We start from the raw sequence: 21,648 nt of genomic DNA, 5'->3' as shown, positions 1-21,648 counted from the left end.
GAAGACAGTCCTTGATATGTATTACATTGGACATAAGTGACAAAGTACTCAAAATACTTAAACCAAATCTTGATCTAAAACTAAAGACCACGACTTGGTTAATCAGTTGTGGTCTTCAGTCTCACGGGTCAACTACCAGGACAGTCACGGTTTAGTTTGGTCGCAGGAGGCACCTGAAATTCTGGAACCACTGCCTCGTTGTTAGTTTCATCCATTAACATTTACCGTTTTTAATTTAGAGATTTCCATCACATTAAAATTGTTCATTTATACAAGCTCTGAATATTTCAACTTTAATTCACGTGTTCACTTTTATCCACTCTCTCTATTTGCTGTAATGCCTCTAAACTTTAAACCTCTGGTCAACTCAACATGTCAACATGTGGATCCTCACCCTCTTCTGTTGCCCGGCTTGTGTGCTGCTGTGGTCACACCTGGAAGCAGTCCAAACAAAAGAAAAGCACCAGGTGCTACTGTTTTGAAGAGACAGTTTATTCATAAGGAATTTAAGGCCACTCTGGATTGATGAAGAGCAGAAATAACAGCCACATTGTAAGATGTGATTTTACTTCTACCCTGGTGACGGTCTTCTTTCTGATATGGCTTATACATATCAGATTAGTCAAATCAAGACAAAAAAAAAGAAAATCAGCCAGTTAAAAAACAAAAACTTAAGGTCAAGTGTTAAAGTGAATCAAGACTGTTTATTGTGACTTTTTGGCAACATGGCATAGTTTTTATCCAGATTGCTTGGCTAACTAACTAGTTTAGCACTTGGGTAAGGAAAAACTGCAAATTAAAAGATGGAAACCCGCCTTTAAAGTCACAATAACACAGTTTTTCAGCAAACTTCACATTAGCAGACTCCATACTTTCAGTCTGGGTACTGATATGCATTGTGTCCATTGCTGTGCAATTCTCATTTTATCAGGTACAAGTCTTCTAACATGCATGTTTAGTTCTTGTAAAGGATACTCAAATTGAGACCAGCTGGTTAAATAATGGTTATTTCTAGCGCCATGGAAATTAAATTACATTGAAGATCCATATTTGTGATCAACAGATCACTCCAACGAGGGCTTGAAAGATTTACAACACGGTTTTACAAGGACAAAAAAAAACTAAATAGGTCCATCCATCCCTTTACGAAAGGTTGCAGGTTTTTAAATTCTGGAGCAGCTGGACCAGCCGGAAAAATAAAAGAGAAATGCATGTCTTCAAAGATGGATGCAATTCCAGAAATCCTTCACACGCGCACACACACACACACACACACACACACGCATGCATGCACAAACCCACACCCAAACACACACACACACCTTTCCTGCCTTATCTTTGGTTTCAGCCAGTTCACCTGCCAGCATACAAACACGCAGGCATGCACGCACACACACACACACAAGTGTAAAGGGATTTCCTTTGTATTGTGTCAACAATCATGTCTGTCAAGTGTGCGAAATATAGGAGGGCAGAGTTCACATGCAGTACAGGGGCAAAAGTGGAAATAAAATGGGGGTGTTGCTTTGTGGTTATATGTTACAAAACTGACTTGCACTCTGCAATTTCAAACATGACAAAACAGACCAATAAAAAAAGGACCCCATGGGTCCAAAGAAAGAAAAACACACACACATTGTGTCTTATTCTATAACCAACCTAATATAACATTTGTCCACTGTTAAGACATTCTACCAAACCATTCAACATAGAAGTCAAATATGCAACACATTTAAGGGCACGTGTAATGTCAATGAACAATTAATGTAAAATATTACTTAGTAGTGGTTCTTGATGATAGTGCCTTTGTAGTACAATCAACAGAACACACAGTACAACCAATGCCTGGGTTTACACCTTTTAAATTATCATTTTCCAAAATCATTTCCTGGTAATTCTTAGGCAATTGATCATTTCAATGTGGTTCTCGTTTACTGTGAGTTGATTTATAAACAAATGTCAGACCATTCAGGTAGGATAAGAAAAGGCAGAATTTTTTTGCACTTCAGTGCTGTAATGAACCAAATTGAATTGACTTGATATTTGAATATACTTTTTACCTGCTGAAGCATTAAGAAATATATGGGACTTTACCGGGATATTTTGCTTCTTCCTCTCATGTCCCTGATTTAAATGCTTTCCAGGTTTTCCATGACACATGAGAACTGGTTATTATTGATCTCAAAATCATGAACCTTCAAAAGATATCAAGGATATTCTGTTTTAAAGAGTGGGTACAAAAAGAGCAAAGGAGACAAAACAAACAAGGCATCATTTATAAAATAAATGCAGGTGAGAAGATAAGTCAGGAGGAAAACACTTGAGCATTGGATTTGCAACAACTCTTACGCAACTACAGCTGCACATGTGCATTGGACAGTTAAGCAAGACAGACTCCCATTTCAATGTGAATGAGCTCATCATTGAAACAGAGGGCTGATGGCCATCAAAGTTTTTTGTTTGATGAACCAAAAAATTTGAGGATTCAGATCAGCGTTGAAGCAAAGTCGTACCGACAAAAAGGCAGCGATGCTACTGCTAAGATGACCAGTAGATGGGTAATAGGCCCCTCCTACGGCATAACAAACTAAAATGACCCCCAGCATGATGCACAACACAAGTAACTGATATTACAGGCAAATGGATAAAAAGCAGCATATCTGAGTGACAAGTATTTCTCAAGCGGGTCTCTGCTACTGGAGATGTGTGCTGATAATTGTAATATGACCAGTTTGTTCATCGTAGCAGGTTCAAAAATTTAACTGGAAAAAAAAAAAAAAACGTATCCTTCACTGGTGCATTTACTTTCTCACTGGTGGTGCACTGACTGCTGGAAAGTTCCTGGTCCATTAGACATAGTATTCGATGTAAAGTAAGGTACGAGTGGAAAGAAAGTGAAGAGTGACATTCTAAGGCATTGCAAGGTTTACGCAGCAACCACAGCGCTGTAGATATATAAACTCACAGAGTCCAACTATTACCATCCACTCTTTACTCTGCTTCTCTTGGAAGATAAATCAGTGATATCACAGGAGCAGAGATGGCAAGCCATCACCAAGAGTAGGCTGAGAAGTTATTAAATGTGGACACCCAAAGGAGTGTCTTGACTGTCCATGGGTGGAAGAAACTCTCTAAGTATGATAAAGATCCTCTCAAAAAAAAAAAAAAAAACAATTAAACTGGGCTCACAATAACTACCAGGTCAGGAAGGAGAACAGACATCCTCCATCCGCAGCACTGACAAGAACACTACTTCTTGGACTTTCCCTCTTTGAGTTTGGCTGGATTTTGGGGGTCAACAGCGAGAGCTGCAGCTGCTGATTTTCTTGCATCTTTGGCAGGAGGCTTCCGTGTGGGTGGGAATAAGCCAGCCTCAGTGCCAATGTTGACAGTTATGTTAGTATAGAGGGGCAGATATTCCCGAGATATTATCTCATAAGTAGCTGTGTTCATGCCGTCCATCTTCCACGTCTCACGGGTCTTGGCCAGCATGTTAAATCTAGATATGTAAAAAGAGCAGTGAACAAAACAAAATCAGATTAGTTAAAACACATTGGGACCCCCGAATTTTGTGTGCGTGTGTGTATATCAGGATTGACTGACAACTGGGCTGAGACTTCCTAAAGAGATCTCTGAATCACTCAGTAGGAATTAGGTGCCTTCCTGAACAATCATTAGGAGCCCAGATCAGCAACTGACACCATAAGGAACATGGTTATAGCACCTGCATAACCGCGGTAAAATATAGCAACGCTGATGGAATGCCTGAATGAGTGTGAGCATCAATGTTTTATACGGCATTATCTTTGACAGCTACCAACACATTATTCTTTTGATCAATGAATTACTTATTTTATGGTATGTAAATCTATCAATACTAGCATTTTGCTTTCTGTGGGTTGCCTGTGAGGCAAGTAACATAATTCATGAGAAACGCAGGTTTGTTTCGAGAACTATCGAAAATTGAACTATCTTTAAAATATATGAAAAAAGTGACCAAAAGATTGCATTCATTAATTCATAGGACAAGATGTCACTATCCCTTGTGCCAAAATCCAAAGTAAAACACATCTAGGCCCAATTTGGATTAGAGCAGCAGTCTAAAGCATGTCATTGGGGTTTTCAAGTGGGCATGACACCTCAGGAAAGCTTGACAGCGTCCTGGAACCCCCCCCATGTTACATATCCCATCATCAAGCAAACAATTCTACCTTAGCGACTTTCCCACCTAGCATCCTTCTTCCTTAGCCACAACCATTCATTTACTCACTCTGGTGCCAGAGACATGTTACTGACGGCAAGTTTCAAGCTCCAACCACAAATGCCCACCTCAGGTGGTAGAGCAATGAACAAATTTTGCCACAAAACCACTGAAGCCAATCTCTACAAGCCATACCCAAGCCCTCCAACCATGCTGCTCAACATCTGCTGCCATCTCAGAATACCTTGTTTTCTCACGTACACAAATCCCTTAAATTCAGTCATCCCAGGCGACTGTGAGCTCAATGCAATAAACCATCTTCTCTACCCCTGACCAGGCAATCACTAATGCCTATCATTCCTTCAGATCTGCCTGCCTTTGGCATCCTATACAGCTTTCCCTCTGCCTCTTAAGCTGTCTTCTCTCCTTGATAAGTTTATCTATCTCTTAATGATACCTGGACCTGACTACCTCACCCTCTGTTTTCTTCTTGCTCTCAAAGTCAACAAACCTTTCCTTATAATAGTCACAAGTAAGATCTCCCATCTTCTTCAACCAACTCTCAGCAGTTCCTTTAAACATGTCTAACCTGTTGGCCAAATCACTAATGTCATTTTCCCATTTCCTACTTTCTGCTGCACCTGGCCGCTAAACCCTCGATTTCTGAGCACTAACGTTCTCCTTCTTTGGCCGTCTGCCTCAGAGCTAGGACCTGTCTCAACTTCAGGGTAGCTCATATCCGGCTAGCTGTGGGTTACTTTCTGTCGTTGGACTTCACTGAGGTCACTTGTCATACTTCTTACTGAATATTTATCAATGTGGGGTCCCTGTGTCCCTTCTACCAAGCATATCATTGGTGAGACAATAAACAATAATTGAGAGATTACGAGGGAACTGATTGGTGATTAGGCAGACTTTTCACCTAGTTCAATTTTACCTGCTTCATGGCAGTTTAAGATTCTCACATCAGTTACCAGGGTGATATTTCCTGATGAAAAGTTTACTAATTTTGAAAATATAGACAGCTCAGGGTAAACCTCAAGTTACCCCACCAACCCACCAATTCTACTTCGGCATGCAATGCCACAGTTAAAATCAGGTGTTTTAGTAGTCATAAAGGGTAACATTATTGACCAATTTCCAAACGTAAAGCACAAGTCAAAGGGTAGAGGCGACTCATAAAGTGGTTTAAAACAATACAGAGGGTAACGATACTGCGAACCGCACTGAGGGATGATGATAATGTTTGAACTAGACCAAAATATTTTATATCACAAGGACTTGCTTTGTCTGTCCATAATCATAACTTTTACAGGATAGTTGTGTAGCCCAACATTGCCCTCCATTGGTACAAAATGTACAATACTTTTAAATTTCAATTTGTTTTAAAAGGAGATTATTTCACAATAGGGGGGTCTGAATTGAGACTGGTTATACCAGATGGCAAAAATAATGCTTCCATAAGAGGTTAAGGACTACTCTCACATCTAGGGTACTTGTTTCTTTCATTACTCAACCCACAATGTCCCAAGGGTTAGTGTTAAGAGTTAGTGTTCACTAAGTGAAGGACTTATTGGTCTCTGTTTAATCTTCTTTGTTACCTTGTTTGCCATCCTCTTTATCCTTAAAGCTCTAATACCATTTAAGTGCTGAAAACACAGAGCTTGATTTACAACACGTGAAAGCAGGACTGCAAGCTAGAGTGTGAGCCCCATCAACTGATTCCACATTGACAAATGAAAACTTTTTAAGGAACTGATAGCCATTTTAACTTTAATTTTGTAGAGTATTTTCATCTAAATTGGCATTAAAGATTTTCTTTAGTGCCAACACAGACACAAAAAACACAAAACATATCTTGTTATTTTCATTCACACTAACAGATTTAAGAAACAACCTTGGACTTCGAAAACTGACCTCTTTGGGTTGACATCATTGCCTTTGTCTAGCTTGTGTTTAATCATCTTGTAACGGCCCAATTTAAGTGAGGGGCGGGTGATGTACATCCCTGCCAGAGACACTCTGAAAAGATAAGACATCAATTTCAATCAGCCACAATTCAATTGCAATTCATGTTTTGTGTAACAGACCTTTGAGTTTGAAAAGCACAATAAGCAAGAAAGTGCTAATTTTTCAGCAGATTGGTAACGACGTAAAAGGCATCATTGTCGCCTACAAACAGGTATTAACTGGGTTTTCATATCAATGTCACCACAAATATTCATACTAGAAAAGACAGACAAGTGCCTAACAGTGCTGAAGCTGAGTGCAAGGGACACCTCGCTTCCCATGGATTTGTCAATTATGAGTTAAGCTGCACTGCATTTTTACATTTTCAGAGTGGAGTCAATTTCTCTCAGGACTGTTTCAGACAGCTGGATCATTTTGTTCCCACTTTTGTGGTCTTTTCATTAAGAATTAGCACATGTAAAACTGTATCTCTTTTTAGTCAAGATAGAATTGATGGCCATATCTACATTTGAACACCAACCAGCTACAGGGACACTACAGAAACCTTACATCGTAGTGGTGGAAAGAGAAGTAATGACTTCACTAGCTGTGATTGACTTGAGCAGCATCCACTGGGGACAGTACACATTGCTGAGATCAAAAGAATGTCATTTGTGTAAAAAGTGAAAATCCTATCTATTCACACCTGACTCCACTGTTGCCATTCTCTATTTTATAGTCAAACAGTGATTACTGTTGGCTATAATTGATCAAATGTGGTAATTCATCATTACATTACATTTGGCAGACGCTTTTATCCAAAGCGACTTACAATACAGGACATAGGGACTGCAAATACACTTGCAAATACACGATGCACAGGACTATATGACTATAGTATGACTATAGTCATGACTATAGTATTTCTCTTGAATAATATTAAAAAGTTAAAATAGGAAATAAAATCGAGTGTATCATTCTTACCTGAGTCCGATGTCATCGTCCTCTCCCCCCCAACCCCAATAATTGTTTGGGAAACCATTCATTTTGAGGTAGTGCAGTGGTGTCAAGGCTGACACTCCTCCAAAGTACATCTTATAAGGAAGCCTGCCAGGAATCACAGAAAGGAAGGAATTTTCATAGAATCTGAAATGCATGACCTTAAAAAATTAACAGGTGACCTATGACATACTTGTAGCCGAACTTGTCCATGGCAATGGCTGCATGTTTTGGGTTGGAGTCACAAATATATGTGTTGCGATCATCCTCAGGAATCAGGTCTACATCGTGGAAAAAAAGACAGTCCCACTCCTCTTCCTTCATTGCTTCTCGGAAACCAACATTCATTAGTTTGGCTCTGTTAAAAGTGTAGTTTCCTGCCTACAGATAAACAGACACTTTCTGTTAAAAGGGGACTGCGATGGGCATGAGTTTATGGCAAAGCACACACAATGAAGTCCTGAAAATGTCTTTGCAGGGCATTCTAAATTTACATTTTTCTGACAGCAGAGTAAACCGCGATTAGCCCCCTTACATGCACATTAAGAGCAAGGCCACTAGAAGGTGCACCAACACAGTACAGTTGATTGCCACTTTCTAGCACAATGCAGAGGGTCATATATTCTCAGCTAAGAAACTGCAAATTGCAGTATGAAAAAAATCTTGCCCCAACTGTTTTATTCTTCCTCGAGGGTTATACAGACGTACAGACAGACAGATATACCTCCACATACACATATATAGCGGATGTGTCATTTATATCACCTGGTGAATAACATAAATCCCATAGTTGAGCTGCTGTCGCTGCAGAAATGGATGCAAGTAGTAGAGTAAAAACTTAAGGTGGTGTTCTCTGTGCCGGTGGGGAATGATGATGGCGGTTCGATGCCGTGCCTCACAATTGGGAGGCCTGTAGCGCCCTCCGCGCACCAACAAGGGATTTTTCCTCTGGACCTCTGCTAGAGTGAGACCTGATGGGAAGCTGACATGGATCGGCCCAACTGTGCAGAGGAGAGAGCAAATCACTAGGATGTTATTGTGATATCTTTGATTAAACTTAATTAAACTCTTTTATTGATTTATTCCTTGACAGAAGAATACTAATACTGGCAGAGATGTGTACCTTATAGTCCTGAGGCAAGTTTGCAATGGATAGTGTGTAAATAACTATTTTAAATTCACTGTGCTGGACACTTACATGTTTAACATCTGAGAAAATAAATAAAATCCTATACAAGTGGTACACTTGTTTAATTTCAAGACTGATAGTGATTCCTATTTTCATTTTTTCAATAACTACACAGCTTGTTCTCCATATGAGGAAAAGGATAGGGGAGACAAATTCAAGCTGCCTTTGGATGACAATCTGGGTACACCAAAGCGTGTAGGCAATAACCCTGAGAACCCATACAGATTGGAAGAAACTGGATCATCCACAGGGAAAACGACCCCAGTGGCCTTGAGCTGTGGACATTTATGCTATGATGAGGAGTTCTAACCAGTATACTACCAGTGTGCCACCACTGGTTTTTACTATTGGGTCATAATTACTCATTAAAACCAGCAGCTTAGGTTGCAAAACAATGCTATTTTATCTATTCTGCAATGCATATATAAAACTTCAAGCTGAGAAACCACTCAAATGACACCATTAGATTTCCTATCAGCAGGCCTCTAAATTGAACCTGCTACTTGTCTGCAATATCAGTGACCTTTCTGCTACATGTTGGATTGTTCACTGTTGGTTCACTGACCCTTTTACAATTGTCTTCTAGAGAAATAGGTGAAATGTCAACTTGCTTTTATCAAAATACAGTGTAAAATTACTGGCATTATTGAGGGAACAAAAGGGCAGCTGGTGGAAACTGGAAAGCAGAAATCCAAGCCTGAGTGTCAGGCCTGGTAATACAGAGAATACATTGAGAAGGATCAGATTGTCATGGTAATGTGTTGCAGGTAAAAAAATGACAGATGAATTTTGAGACTGCTTCCTCAACAGTTCTCCACGGATCGTTCTCAATTTTGAAAATTATATTAAGAAACAAATTAAATTAGAAATTACAGATTCAAGTCAGTGTAAGTCACACAAACTGATCATAAACCACAAAGGATTTTGCAAATATTGCAATCAATATCAATGACTGGAAGAAAACAATGTTGATAAATTGGTAGAATTATACATGTCAACAAAAATAATGTAATTGATCAAAGGTTCAAGCGTTCTTCACAATAGCCTATATCACATTTTATGGATCAAATATGTTTTTTGGATTAAAATGTCAAAATCAGAATCACATTACTGTGCAATCTTGCTGTGAGACCAATTGAATATTCTTATATCTTAAGAATTCAAATTCAATTACTAATTGGATTGTCAATCAATAACAGAAAATTATCAGACAAATGTATAGTTTTAGTGAACCGTTTAAACAACATTTTAGACAAGAACTTGCTTCATACAAAGGTTGCCAAATATACTTGGCTCAGAAACCAAATGAGGGCAAGATTTACAGAATCCTTTTACTTTATACGAATTGCACCTCTTTGACATATTACTACTTAGCTTTCCGTAGTACACAACAGACTGCTGCCTCAAGATTTTAGTGCTTAGAGGAAGAATACAGAATGACTTTTTCACATTTTCTGTCAAGTAATTTCAATTTCCCAGGGAAAGCACTTCAAATTTCAATAAGCTACATGCAGATAAACAACTTTATCATTTTTATGTCTCAGGTGGGCACTATTTGTAGTATATGAGGCATTAAACAAGTGTACTAAGCAGGAGGCAAGGTGTTACAGAAAGTAGGGCTTCTTATCATTATATGTAAATTTGAAAGCTTATATTTTCTGATCTATTGAAGCAACAGTCACTTGAGTTGCACTTGTTTCAAGGGAAATAATAATTCCCTCCTCATGAAAGATTGAATGAACTTTCATTAGGCAGGCAGCACAAACATACAGCAGTAACAGAATTGGAGTCACCTCAGAACAACAGTTGTACAACAATTTTAAAACAAGGCAGATTCACCATCAATGATCACCCACTTCTATAGAACATGATATTGGTAGGAAGGGATCAAGTGTGATCAGTCTGTCAAACAACATTCTGACTTACCTATTAAAGGGGATGTTTTTGGACAGTAGGGCAGGCTATCTCCACGGTTCTGTACTTTGGACAGGTGGGAGAGGTTGGTATACACATCCATGCCAGAGAGCGTAGATCCTGTATGGTTGCGGCCAGACAAATTAGTGGCGTCTGGCTTGCGGAAGATGCGGATAAAGTAGGTGACCCTCTTCTGGTAGCCCTCTCTGGAGAGCAACGCCATCACAATCAACTGGATGCCCAAGAACATAAAAAGGTAACGCCATTTGGACTGAAAACTGACCATGGCGAGCCCTCAGTCCAAACAGTACCCTGGAGAAACCTGTGCAGAGTCCTTTGGCCTGTTTTTCAGATTTGTCTGTGTGGATATGTAAAATCCTCAAAACTCATGCAACCTAGTAAGATGATTGTCAACTGTTAATGGGCATGAGATCCATGTACTGCATCAAATGTACAATGAGTCCCCACACACATTGACAACACAAGCTAAAAACTTGAGAAGAAGCAAACCCCCTCAAAAAGGCACTTTTGGTAGGCTATCTATTAAAAAGGCTACCAAGGAGAAGAAAAAAGTATCAAAACCCCCCAAAACAGAAACATTTAGTCTGCCAAGCTCTATTTCACTGCATTCCTTGATTTAGGTAGTGATGTAGCAAATTTCTCTTGAGTTGCCTGGTGGCGCAATCTGTTGTAGGAAGTTATACCAGTTCCACATCATGTAGTTTCACCCCCAATGATATCAGTGTGTTTTTCTATGAAGCTCATTCTCCTGGGGTTAAATAAATGGCAATGTCAGTTTCTCTTACTCACTCCACTCTTCCTCCCTTTGTGAGCTTTATGCTACCGGCCCTCATGTTCACTCCTGAGGGAGGCCTCAGCAGCAACAACAACAGCCGCCATGACAAAAGAGTGCATAAGCAGTCATATAGGCCCTTCACTTTGCAGAGGATTACACCGCTCCCATCAACTCTCTGCCTGAGTGGCCAATGAGATGGGGGGTGGGGGCTGAGGGTGGACCATGACCAGCGTGGGAGGAGTGTTGAATGTGTGTGGAGTCAGGCTGATATAAAAAGGAATGAGGGAGGAGACTGGGGGAGAGGAGGAGGAGGAAGTTCAATGCCAAGAGCTATTGTCTCATAATGATGTGATCGTCAGCCAGGAGACACATCAAGCAGCTTTCTGGTCCACGATGACTTCTATCTCTTGTTAGAAGAGGACTGGACCAGCACGACTCTGAAAGATTACAAACACAAAATGCAGATGGACAGTTACATTGACTGAAACCTCAGCCTTTGGCTGAAACCGTTGACATCAGCAATTTTGTAGTTTTTTCCCATACAAACAATGACAGACTGTGTGCAGTGCATCCCCAACAAGTACATTGTGTTTGTTTACATGGCGACTGAACTGCCCTGACTAATCAGACTCAGTGCAGTAACTTCAAAGTGGACAGGAGGGCTATACGCTGTCAAGGGCACAGCCACGGATCTTCGGACAGTCGAAGAAAATTCAATATTGCTATTGCATGAGAATGCTCAAATGTTGTGTTTGTCGACGTTGAATGAACCATACCCCTGCCCAGGCACTGTCTGCTGGAGTATCCAACACATTCTGAGTAACAAATCAATTAGTTCTTGTTAAAGTGCAATGGCTTGGACCCCTAATCCTAAACCCACTGAATACTGAGGGCTGCTATGGACACAGAGAAAATACTTCAAACCCCAAGAGTAACAAATAAATACAATGCCTGATTTGGTACGCCATAATCTGTTAGTGCTTTTAAAATGGCAAGACTGCAATAAAAGTCAGTGAGACTGCAAAAAATTGGGACAGTTGCATTAGGGCTAAAACTGTACAGCAAAGCAATGTTTCTACCACATTTGATCTTCAGCACTGATTTTTCAGGCACATTTTTCATGAAAACGCACTTTCAAGTCGGTCCGCTCAGGCATAAGACCAAAAGACTTGGTATTACACAATTTTTGTACAACTATCATCTTCCATTGACCTGAGCAGCCTGGTTTCATGTGTTTAACTTTATGTGACCTATCGAATGGGATTTTTTTAAAAGTGTCACAATCATACAGTAGGGTATTTTCTAGAATAGGTTTGCTAGCTGTGTCTATCAACTCAACATTATATCCTGAAACTTCCACAACTGAAAGATTTTTGTTATTTGTCATAGAAATGCAAAGGAAACACAAAATACCTTAGATTAGTTTGACTTTTTTGTGAATTACAAATAAAAAAGATAAACACATAATCAGGATAGCTGGTAATTTAAATTTTAACAACAAATTGATCGATTACAGCTGTAGTTTAACTACAAGCATACCGATTGCTAAGTTGTACAAAAATAAAAGTTTTCAAGGCTACACTAAATAATGAAAACTCATTTATCCACAAAATAAGAATTGAAACCATTAAGAAAAAAGTGAAACTCAGGTTGTTAGAACACCCTCAGCCACTAGAACCTTTAATACAAGGGAAACATGATGTGATAGTGTATCAATTTTGTTGTTTTTTCATAACCTGGCTAATGCAGGCTGTTGAAATACTCTTCAAGGCAAATCAACTGGTGACAATAGTGCATGCAGTTCTTTTGTTTGTTAATGTCATTTAAGAAAGGCAAAAAGTCAGACCAGCTTTGTGTGACATATGAGAAGAGCATAATGAGAGATACACCTGCTTATCATTACTAGACTCATGACTTATTACCATTTGTTTTGTAATGCAGACTTTTGCAATTGCTTCAGCAGATCTTTGGCATTCTATTCTTTTGGGAATTTAAAAAAATATATATATACATATATATATATATATATATAGACATTTCCAATGTCTGTGCTTGTTTGATTGTGATTTATAAAATACATTTCTTCATAGGATAATATCTACTTGTGCTGAAGACGTTTATTATGACAACCTATGTTGATAAACTATTTGTTGATGAAGAGATAAAGAGAGATAAAGGGATAAAAACTTTGCTTCCAAATTTTCATCTTGACGTGTCACTGATCTCAATGCACGGTCTTGCACATTGTTTCTCAAAAACTACAGACATTTTACTTCCATATGAAAAATAGCTACCTTTTGCCTTCCTATGTAATGGCAGATTCAACAGCCATTTGGTTTCTCCAGCAAATAACCAACAAAGCACATCTGCACAACATGAGACCAAACAAAAACACATCAGCCACTCTCATGATTAATAGAATCTTAATTCACTGCTGTTGGTCAAAAAGGTAAAATGTCAGCAGATACTTAAGTTTAGCAGATAATTCAAAGCATCTGAAATAAAACAAATTGTCAAGAGTGATCGATCCTAGTAAATCAAAACTAAATTTAATAATCCATTTGAAAAAAAAACTCAATACAAAAATTGTAAAAGAAATATGACAATCAAGCAACTGGATTATCAGTACAGTTTTTTTAATTTTTGTAAGAAAATTTGTAAGTTTATAAAAAGCCAATTAACTTTCAAAGAGGGGTGAAAACTGCTGGCTAGTAAGGAGAGACCAACCAATTCAAACAGACAAAAGGCAAAAGGAAAAAAAAAATAGACGCGAAATTTAGTGACCTGATAGGGTGTCGGAGGAATTAACAGAAGAGCCCAAAATGTTCATATTACTGTCTTGGATTGGATTTTTTAAACCTATGCAGCTTTTGAGGTTTATAATTTACATTGTGGTGTTTGTAACAAAGAGCAGAAAGAGTGTGTGCTTTCATCAACTAGCAAAAGAACTAAGTTATGACAAACAGACCAAAATGTTCATGCATTTCTTTTGCTTTGACAGGTTGAAGACTGAAGTTTTCTTTGATGGGGTCGCTCGTGTGAACAAGACAAGTTTATTCGTGCAGCATGTTTTAACAGCACAGCATTTTAAAGTACTGTACTTAAGATATAACTATTAAAAACAACACCATGAACAACATTTAAATACAATTACAAGCTAATAAAATTAACAAAATTACAGAAAAGTTGGAATGTAACACTAAAAGTAAAACATTATATATAAAAAAATAATGAGGTAAGTAACATAATAGAAATGTTGAATAAAAGAGCCTTATAAAACAGCATGTGACAAAGCTTCTGCTTGCAGCAGCAAAATTGTTTTCATCTACAAGTCATAATGTAAGCAGATGGGAGGCCAACCCCTCTCACTTTATTTATGTCGTATAACGATCAGGCCATTAAGACTCTGGTTAATCCCATTGGAGAGGAATTCCGCTCTACCATTCAGCAATGGACCCAGGAATTACAAACAATCTTTTCATGCTTTCTCACTTATAACTGAATAAGCTGCTCACTTTTGATCATTCCAAAATATGGTGGATGTGATCACATGCAATGCTTCTACAAATTAGGTGAGGATACTAGCAGAGTTTCTAAAGCAAACATATCCCAGAGCTGCAATCTAAAACAGGATATGTCTTAACAACTATAAAGAAAGAGAGTGGTTTGCTTTGGTGGTTAAGGGTTATATTGTTCTTGAGCTGGCTTACATGCTGAGAAAGCATGTAAGGATTCAAAGCTGTCAACAAACATCAAACCCTGAAAGACCAACATGGAAATGGTCCTGAGCATGACATTTGATTAACTTGTTTTTTTTTGCGGTGGTATGAGGAAATATGATATGCTCACACAAAGCAAAGTATGAATGTGCCTTTATCCTACAGCAGAAACCTGAGTGTCCCTTGATCCTCAAGATATATAACACTTGACGCTGATAGAATGTGATCAAAGTCTGCGAATACTCGAAGCCTTGTTCTGACAGTAGTGTGTGTGTGTGTGTGTGTGTGTGTGTGTGTGCGCGCATGTGCGCCTATACATATATATATATATATATATATCAATTTATTAAGGTAGTAATCTTATGGTAAGATTCTGTCCACTTACATTGCGTCATGGGCTAATTAGACTAGTCATTCAGTGCCACCTAAAGCCGGAGGGTGAGGAGTGAACCACAGAGAAAAGGACAAAGCGTACCAGGGGAAGCATGAAGGGGGAGCGAAGCAAACAGACCCGTTACATTTAGCTTTTGACTTCATTTTTCTCCTGTACAGATATCCTTCCTCTCCACATGTAGAAAATAAAAAAAGGCAGCTTTGGCATGGTGTACTCTGTTGCAAGACACCCATTCATTCCTTGAGCTCCTTCCAAGCCCCTCTCTTTCCTCTTATTCTTTACTTCGATGTGCAACGTGGACTCTAAAAAAATCATGCCTTGTAACAGCTAACAATCAGGACATTTTCTTCATGCCCTTGGGTGATTAATATTACATGTATGTGTGTATGTGTCAACATGCATGCGTGCACACACATGAATAAATGCAGGGGATGGCTGCCAATGAAGAGCAAATGAGGAAATAAGGGAAGGGGGGGTTGTAAGGAGTTATATATAGATAATCATCTGGGGACTATAGCTAAGGGTCAGCACTGCTATTCAGACCTCAGAGGGATGACAGAACACATATGTGCAGTCCACTAAAAGCCACAGAGGACCCAGAGGGATATAATGTCACTGTAGGGGCAACCACGGAAGCAGTATACCTCACCATAAATTCCTGCTGAGTCTCTGCTGATCACTTTTCTATCCAATACCACCCTGAATATCTTTTTTTTACAAGTTGAGCATTCTCTGCTCCAGCACTGATCAGCAGCACATAATTCACCTAAACACACATGCAGACACGTGTGTGCATGCGCACATGCACAAACGCACACACACGCACATACATACGTACATGTACACGATATACTGTATATAGCAACTAAAAGCAGACAGTGCCTGACCCTGCGTGGATTGTTCAACACATTGTAGTTATCTGATACAGACATTTCAGGCCAAGCTAGTTCATATCACAAGAGCAAAAGAGGAGATCAGAGGTGTGGTCATATGTCAGAGCAGTGCAACTACACTTTGGAAACAAACTTGGAACATATCAGTCTAAAAGCAACATGAGCTTAGTGGAGTGTCAAACTATGATTCAGTTGCCACATTTTTAAAAACTGGTTTCAAAATTTTCTTCATAACCATGGTTACCCTCTAGGTAAACTTGGAACATACAACATTTTCTGCTTTGTGACTGCTGCATGTCACAGAAAAAGAAACAAAAGAAAATGAACCAAAAAAAACACAAGAAAACAATATTTGGCAGAGGGGGAATGATTAATGATAATTCTTTATCTATGTATAATCAGTACTCAAAACTTAGCATTACAAATGTAAAAATTTCATATATGTCTTAATGCCATCTTTTATTTCTAAAATAGATATTAAAGTCATATTCATATTTGAAATGACTTCATAAACAGATGGTGTTTAAGTGGAATTCTAATGATGACATCACATTTGAATGACCAAACTCTGACAAAAAATCCAAATGATGGCTATATCTTATTGTGAAGAAATCATACTGAGGTACTGATAAGAATTTTTTAACAAAATAAATTGTGTATTTATACCAAGAACATGAAGAGGACAGGGACAAATGACTTGCCTTTCCTGTCAAGCAAAGGGCTTTACCTCACAACCCCAGAGCAACACACAAAATATACAGTATGTCTATATGGTGGTAGATGAATCTTAGCAGGGCTATTCAGGTTGAGGGAGAGGTCCTTGGTCTTGAGCGCCACAACATATGCTTCAAAATTATTAAGGTCCATCAAGTATGTATTTTTTGGACAAGGATCCACCTTGAGCTTAATGCCGAGATTCAGCCAACTTTGCATGTTGCACCCAGCAATCAAAAAAAAAAATCACAAAAAAATCATAACAATTGATTAATCTGCATCAGGTTTGAGGATGGTACATGACAAAATGAAATATGGTGGAAAAATACATTGCGTGCAGGCTTGTGCTTGTGTTTGCAGTCTGTCCATGAGTAACAGTCTGCACCGCTGTGCTCATATACACAAGGACTACAAAGTGCAGCTGTGACGACTGCTCAAGTTCAACTGAATTTGTCTCAAATTAATATGATTATCCTTCATTTACAGTCACCCGGGGGAATGGGGGTTACATGGATTTCACCTAAATGTATCACAAATTTTGATGTCCCATTTGATGTCACAAATGTCAGAAAGTCTGCAAAAGGAAAAGCCAATTTGTATACATATACATAGCCACTACATGTTCAGTTTATTCTTCTGAATAATGAGGTGGTGCTAATGATCAATTCGACTCCTATTAAAACCCCTGTAGAAGAAGCAGGTGTAAAAAATGATAGACTGTGTATTTATTTATATAGAGAAAACACACACACACACACACACACACACACACACACACACACACACACACACTTTGTGACTGTTATTCAATCTATAAATTTTGTATGAGTTACTAATGATTTGCAAATCATTAGTTATTCATTTTAATTGCACTACATCACATTTACCTTTTTAGCTACTGTGCCCAGAAAAGTAGCTACTTATGGTTTGCCACTTCAAAAGACAATAGATAAACTGCTTTTGAGACTGATGTTTGATACTATATGTAGGAGAAAAATTCATCTGGGGTATGTATCTCAGCAAAGGCAATAGCTTTCACAACAGTTGCATTTTTATTCACTTGACTGGCACTGCTAAAAAATACTGTCAGCCCCCCCCAGATACATCAGAAAAGGTTGAAAAATCTGTCTAGTTATGAGCACATAATAAGGCTTTTGCTCTCTAGCACAAAACATGCAGGACTATGCAATAAAATAATGTGCAAACATGGCCCAAGTAAAGAGGTGTCAGCTCAACAAGGCGTGCCAGCGCCCTTGTCATGGCAACCTATCCTGAGCCTTGGCCATTCATTGTGGGTGCAGCTGGTACACGTCTCTGAGGCTGTTCCCTACAGTCTGTGTCCACTGAGACAAAGTACTAGGTGGTGGTGGGGGGGGGGGGGGGGCACTTCACACAACCCTACCGCCCAGCACCTTTTCAGCCCTGCTTTCTGACGTTTAGATGCTCAAGCAGTTTCTATAGTGCAGCAAACGTTTCCAGCAACAAACAGCCCACCTGGGACCATCATACAACCAGTCACACGAAACTGCAGTGGCAAGAGAAGTTAACGATGACAGCCACAGAGATGAGGCAAACTAGTGGGAGGGTATTACACCCAAAACAAAACTAGACCAGCAGGTCAAGGGAAAAAACAGGGGATTGTGTTTGTTTTTACAGACACTGGAGAAAAACAACTCTGGTAGTGTTGCTTAATCTTCTACCCGCTTTGCTCTTGTTAGCCAACACAAATGGATCTGTTCACAATTTAAAGCCCTCAGGATTAGGGGTTACTTTTTTGGATCAATATTGTGAGTCTGCAAAACTCTTGAAACTATGCGGAAAGAACCTGTGGATAAAATGTCAACATCATACTACCTCATTGATGTCCTAGCAATGAACTGCTTATTTTATACATGCTTAAGTGTCACTTTACAGAAAAAAAGGGAAATTTCGTGATGCATATTTAAATATTTTCACTAATCACAAATAGTTGATACTTACATTTTTGACATTAAAAATCTGTCACAAAAATAGTTATCTTTAGTAATCTATTTTCTGAATACATTTTCGAGTAGTTACATTCATGAAATATTAAAGTAATCACACAGTGCTTCCTCATGTAGTTGCCAAAGAGATGGCTCACAGGTTCCTGTGCAAACATTGCAAATTGCTTGTTTAATCAATCACAAGGTTTTAGCCTGCTTCCTGTTTTGAAATGGAAGGAAATGCCATTTCTGCGCCTATATTTGTTGAAGTTAGAAGGTTGCACAATAAACCTGATTTAAATCATGCCTTAAGTACCTACAGAATCAATGCCTTTAGTATATATTGACATAGTGAGGTGAGGTGTTCTTTAAAAACAAATAGCATGCTACATACTTTGTCCTGCGGCCCGGTGCGAAATGCCGTTGGCCTCTAGTGATGGCTGAAGTGCTTTTGTCTTCAAGGAAAGACAGATTGCATGCCCAAGTAATTGACAAACATGTGCTGGTGACAAATGAACACAAAGGAGGGCTGGCTGTTTGTAGGGAGCCGTCCTTAGCACACGGGGAGCCCGAGTGGGAAAATGGAAATAGACAAATAAATTCGTAAGAGCTCAGCTGTCAGTAGATGAAACTATGCGTCTGTCGTATGCATTCTCATTCAACGTGTTACTCTGAATTCAAACAGCGTATCGGGAAAGGGGGGGGGGGGTCACCGCCGTACGGCCCTATTGTTCCTCTTGAGTACAATGACACAAGGAACTAATGCAACCAGTTCCAACGGGTAACGTAAAAAAATTGTTGGCTGAAACGCGCAGGAGTGTGAATAGGCTGAGTTTTCCCGATACTCCGGGTCCTCCCGAACAGCCCCAGTTAACTTGCGGTTATATTTAGGAGCCGAGAGGCAATTCCTTTCCCACTTCCAGCTAAAACTTGCTGGTACTGATGGCGGCGCAACTGACGTTATAAAACTTTGAGCGAACACTTTACAATCTTTTTATAAAAATATGCAGGAGTTTAAATTCCGTTGTTATTATTACTGAACATCGGTTGGCTCAGGCAACATCGGGTGGGTAATCAGGAAACTTGAATGCGATGTACAGCCTATTTTAAATCAAGTTTTCAAATTAAATAAACATGTATTGCCTGGCTTCCAATGGTTTAGAACATCAAAGTACAAACGGCTCATTACATTCGTGTTAAATAAAGTGACGCGAAACTTGGGGAAACTAACTGTTTAAGTTGTTGCTTACCAGAAAGAACGCGTCCTGCTTGGTTCTCAGTTAACATTTAAGTATCGCATCGGAGCAGAGCCAGCGGAAAGCGATCGGAACCCTGTGTGTTGAATTCCCAGCCGTGACCCTTCCAGCTGTGACAGGGACATACGTGCCGAGCTGAGCCGAGCCGAGGCTAGCTGCTGCGGACCACTGACGTCGTTAGCTTCTTGGCTACCAAGCTAGCAGGCAGCCCCATACACACACACGAGGCACTATTTCAGTTGGTGTCGCGCTGTTTTGACTGCTAAATTCCTTACCGTACAAAATGCTTCTTTTTATACCGCGACTGGTGGGTTAGGGGGCGGCTACTAGTATTTCCACCCATGCCATCGCTCCTCCGCACTCCCTGATATGTTCGAAAGTTGAAGGATGCGCCGAGCCGAAGTCTCTCGGTGAAAATGAACCACTTGCCTCTATCTCGCGCAGCAGCCTTTTTCCCTCCTCCCCCTTCACTGGAGCCCGAAACAGCGTTCTTCGGCCCACTCTGAACGCACCGTTGGAATCAATGAGGAAACCGCAGTATTTCCGGATACGTTGCCTATTTTAAACAACTATATCAAGCCTTTCATCACGACTTTAACCGTCACGTCATGGCAAAGTTACTACAATTACGGTTGCTTTATCCTCTATGTCACACAGGAATCACGACATTCAGCCCAGGCAACACCAGCAGACCTAACAGGTCATTTTTTAAATACCAGTAACTGAATTTTTTCCTAATGTGATGTATAATGTAAGTGTGGGCTGAAACATTATGTTGGTGCTTTCACATATAAATCAAGCTTGAACGTCCAGAGTGAAAACACCCACACATAAATCCCTTTATTGCTTGTTTATTTAATATTAAAATCACTGTCAAATTACACATGCTGTTCAACCGTTAAATGTTAAATACTTATATATCAAATTTCTTACTGTAGAAGTTGTCAATACATTGTTTTGCTCTTTTCATAGTTGATTTTTTTTTTTTTCTGTATGAGAAGTCCTGTGATAAGCTAAAAATGACACAAATGTTATTCACGCCATACACTTTCGGGTGATATTATGCTACCAGCATTATGAAGTGGTGTGATTTACCTCATCCATTTGAATTTCATAAAAGCATCGGCCGTCTAGCCATTGTCACATCCAAAATATTTAAGCAACAGTCTTCTACCGCTGCGAAATGGCTCTACCAAATCTTGGACCCATTATACAGATCGAACTAAGTGAACGTCAGACAAGTTATCTATTATGCAAAATGGTGATGCTACTAATTATTTTCAGCCAGTATGAAATCCAATTGATACAATTAATAACTGAAAGAGCAAAATGTCATATTAGGGTGATTTAACAATCCTATTTCCTGGGTGGTGATTTGGCTCAGGTGGAAGAGGAAGCTTCTTGCAACTGTAATTTTCCTAATTCTCAAGCTCCTAGCCCACTGAAAAGTTACTGAGCAAGACACTGAAAGCTGTTCCAAACTGCTCCATGGATGCTGCTAAGTGGCTCATCACTACTCATTGTTCATACACGATAGAGAACACGCAAAGCACTAGTTTCACTGACCTGCTATCTATAACTAAATTAAATACAGGATTTTTTTACCGTTCATATCTAAAATATTTTGTGCATCAGTTTAAGACAGCTGTAAATGAAAGA

At 39.3% G+C, this 21,648-nt stretch overlaps 1 protein-coding gene across 5 annotated transcripts; it reads right to left on the bottom strand.

Moving 5' to 3' along the window:
- Positions 1-471: 471 nt before the first annotated feature.
- On the bottom strand, positions 472-20,487 carry LOC147230308 (beta-1,4-galactosyltransferase 3). 5 transcript variants are annotated; one of them, XM_086153634.1, is made up of 8 exons: positions 20,265-20,401; positions 10,537-11,486; positions 10,266-10,459; positions 7,916-8,151; positions 7,344-7,531; positions 7,136-7,258; positions 6,119-6,223; positions 472-3,499 (listed from the first exon to the last, which is right to left on the bottom strand). In XM_086153634.1, exons 3-8 carry the CDS (start codon positions 10,354-10,356, stop codon positions 3,250-3,252), a joined length of 993 nt encoding a protein of 330 aa, XP_086009760.1. In that variant the 5' UTR covers positions 10,357-10,459; positions 10,537-11,486; positions 20,265-20,401; the 3' UTR covers positions 472-3,249. The 5 variants fall into 5 exon arrangements, with proteins under 5 accessions (XP_086009760.1, XP_086009758.1, XP_086009755.1 ...); XM_086153632.1 differs by lacking the exon at positions 20,265-20,401 and adding an exon at positions 20,419-20,487 and having other exon boundaries at positions 10,266-11,486; XM_086153629.1 differs by having other exon boundaries at positions 10,266-11,486.
- Between the last annotated feature and the right edge of the window lie 1,161 nt (positions 20,488-21,648).

This window comes from Fistularia commersonii, chromosome 10, assembly GCF_037954325.1.
Source record: "Fistularia commersonii isolate RoL2024-O1a breed Wild chromosome 10, RoL_Fcom_v1.0, whole genome shotgun sequence".
Taxonomy (NCBI): Eukaryota; Metazoa; Chordata; class Actinopteri; order Syngnathiformes; family Fistulariidae; genus Fistularia; species Fistularia commersonii.
This window is presented reverse-complemented; position numbering and strand designations above follow the sequence as displayed.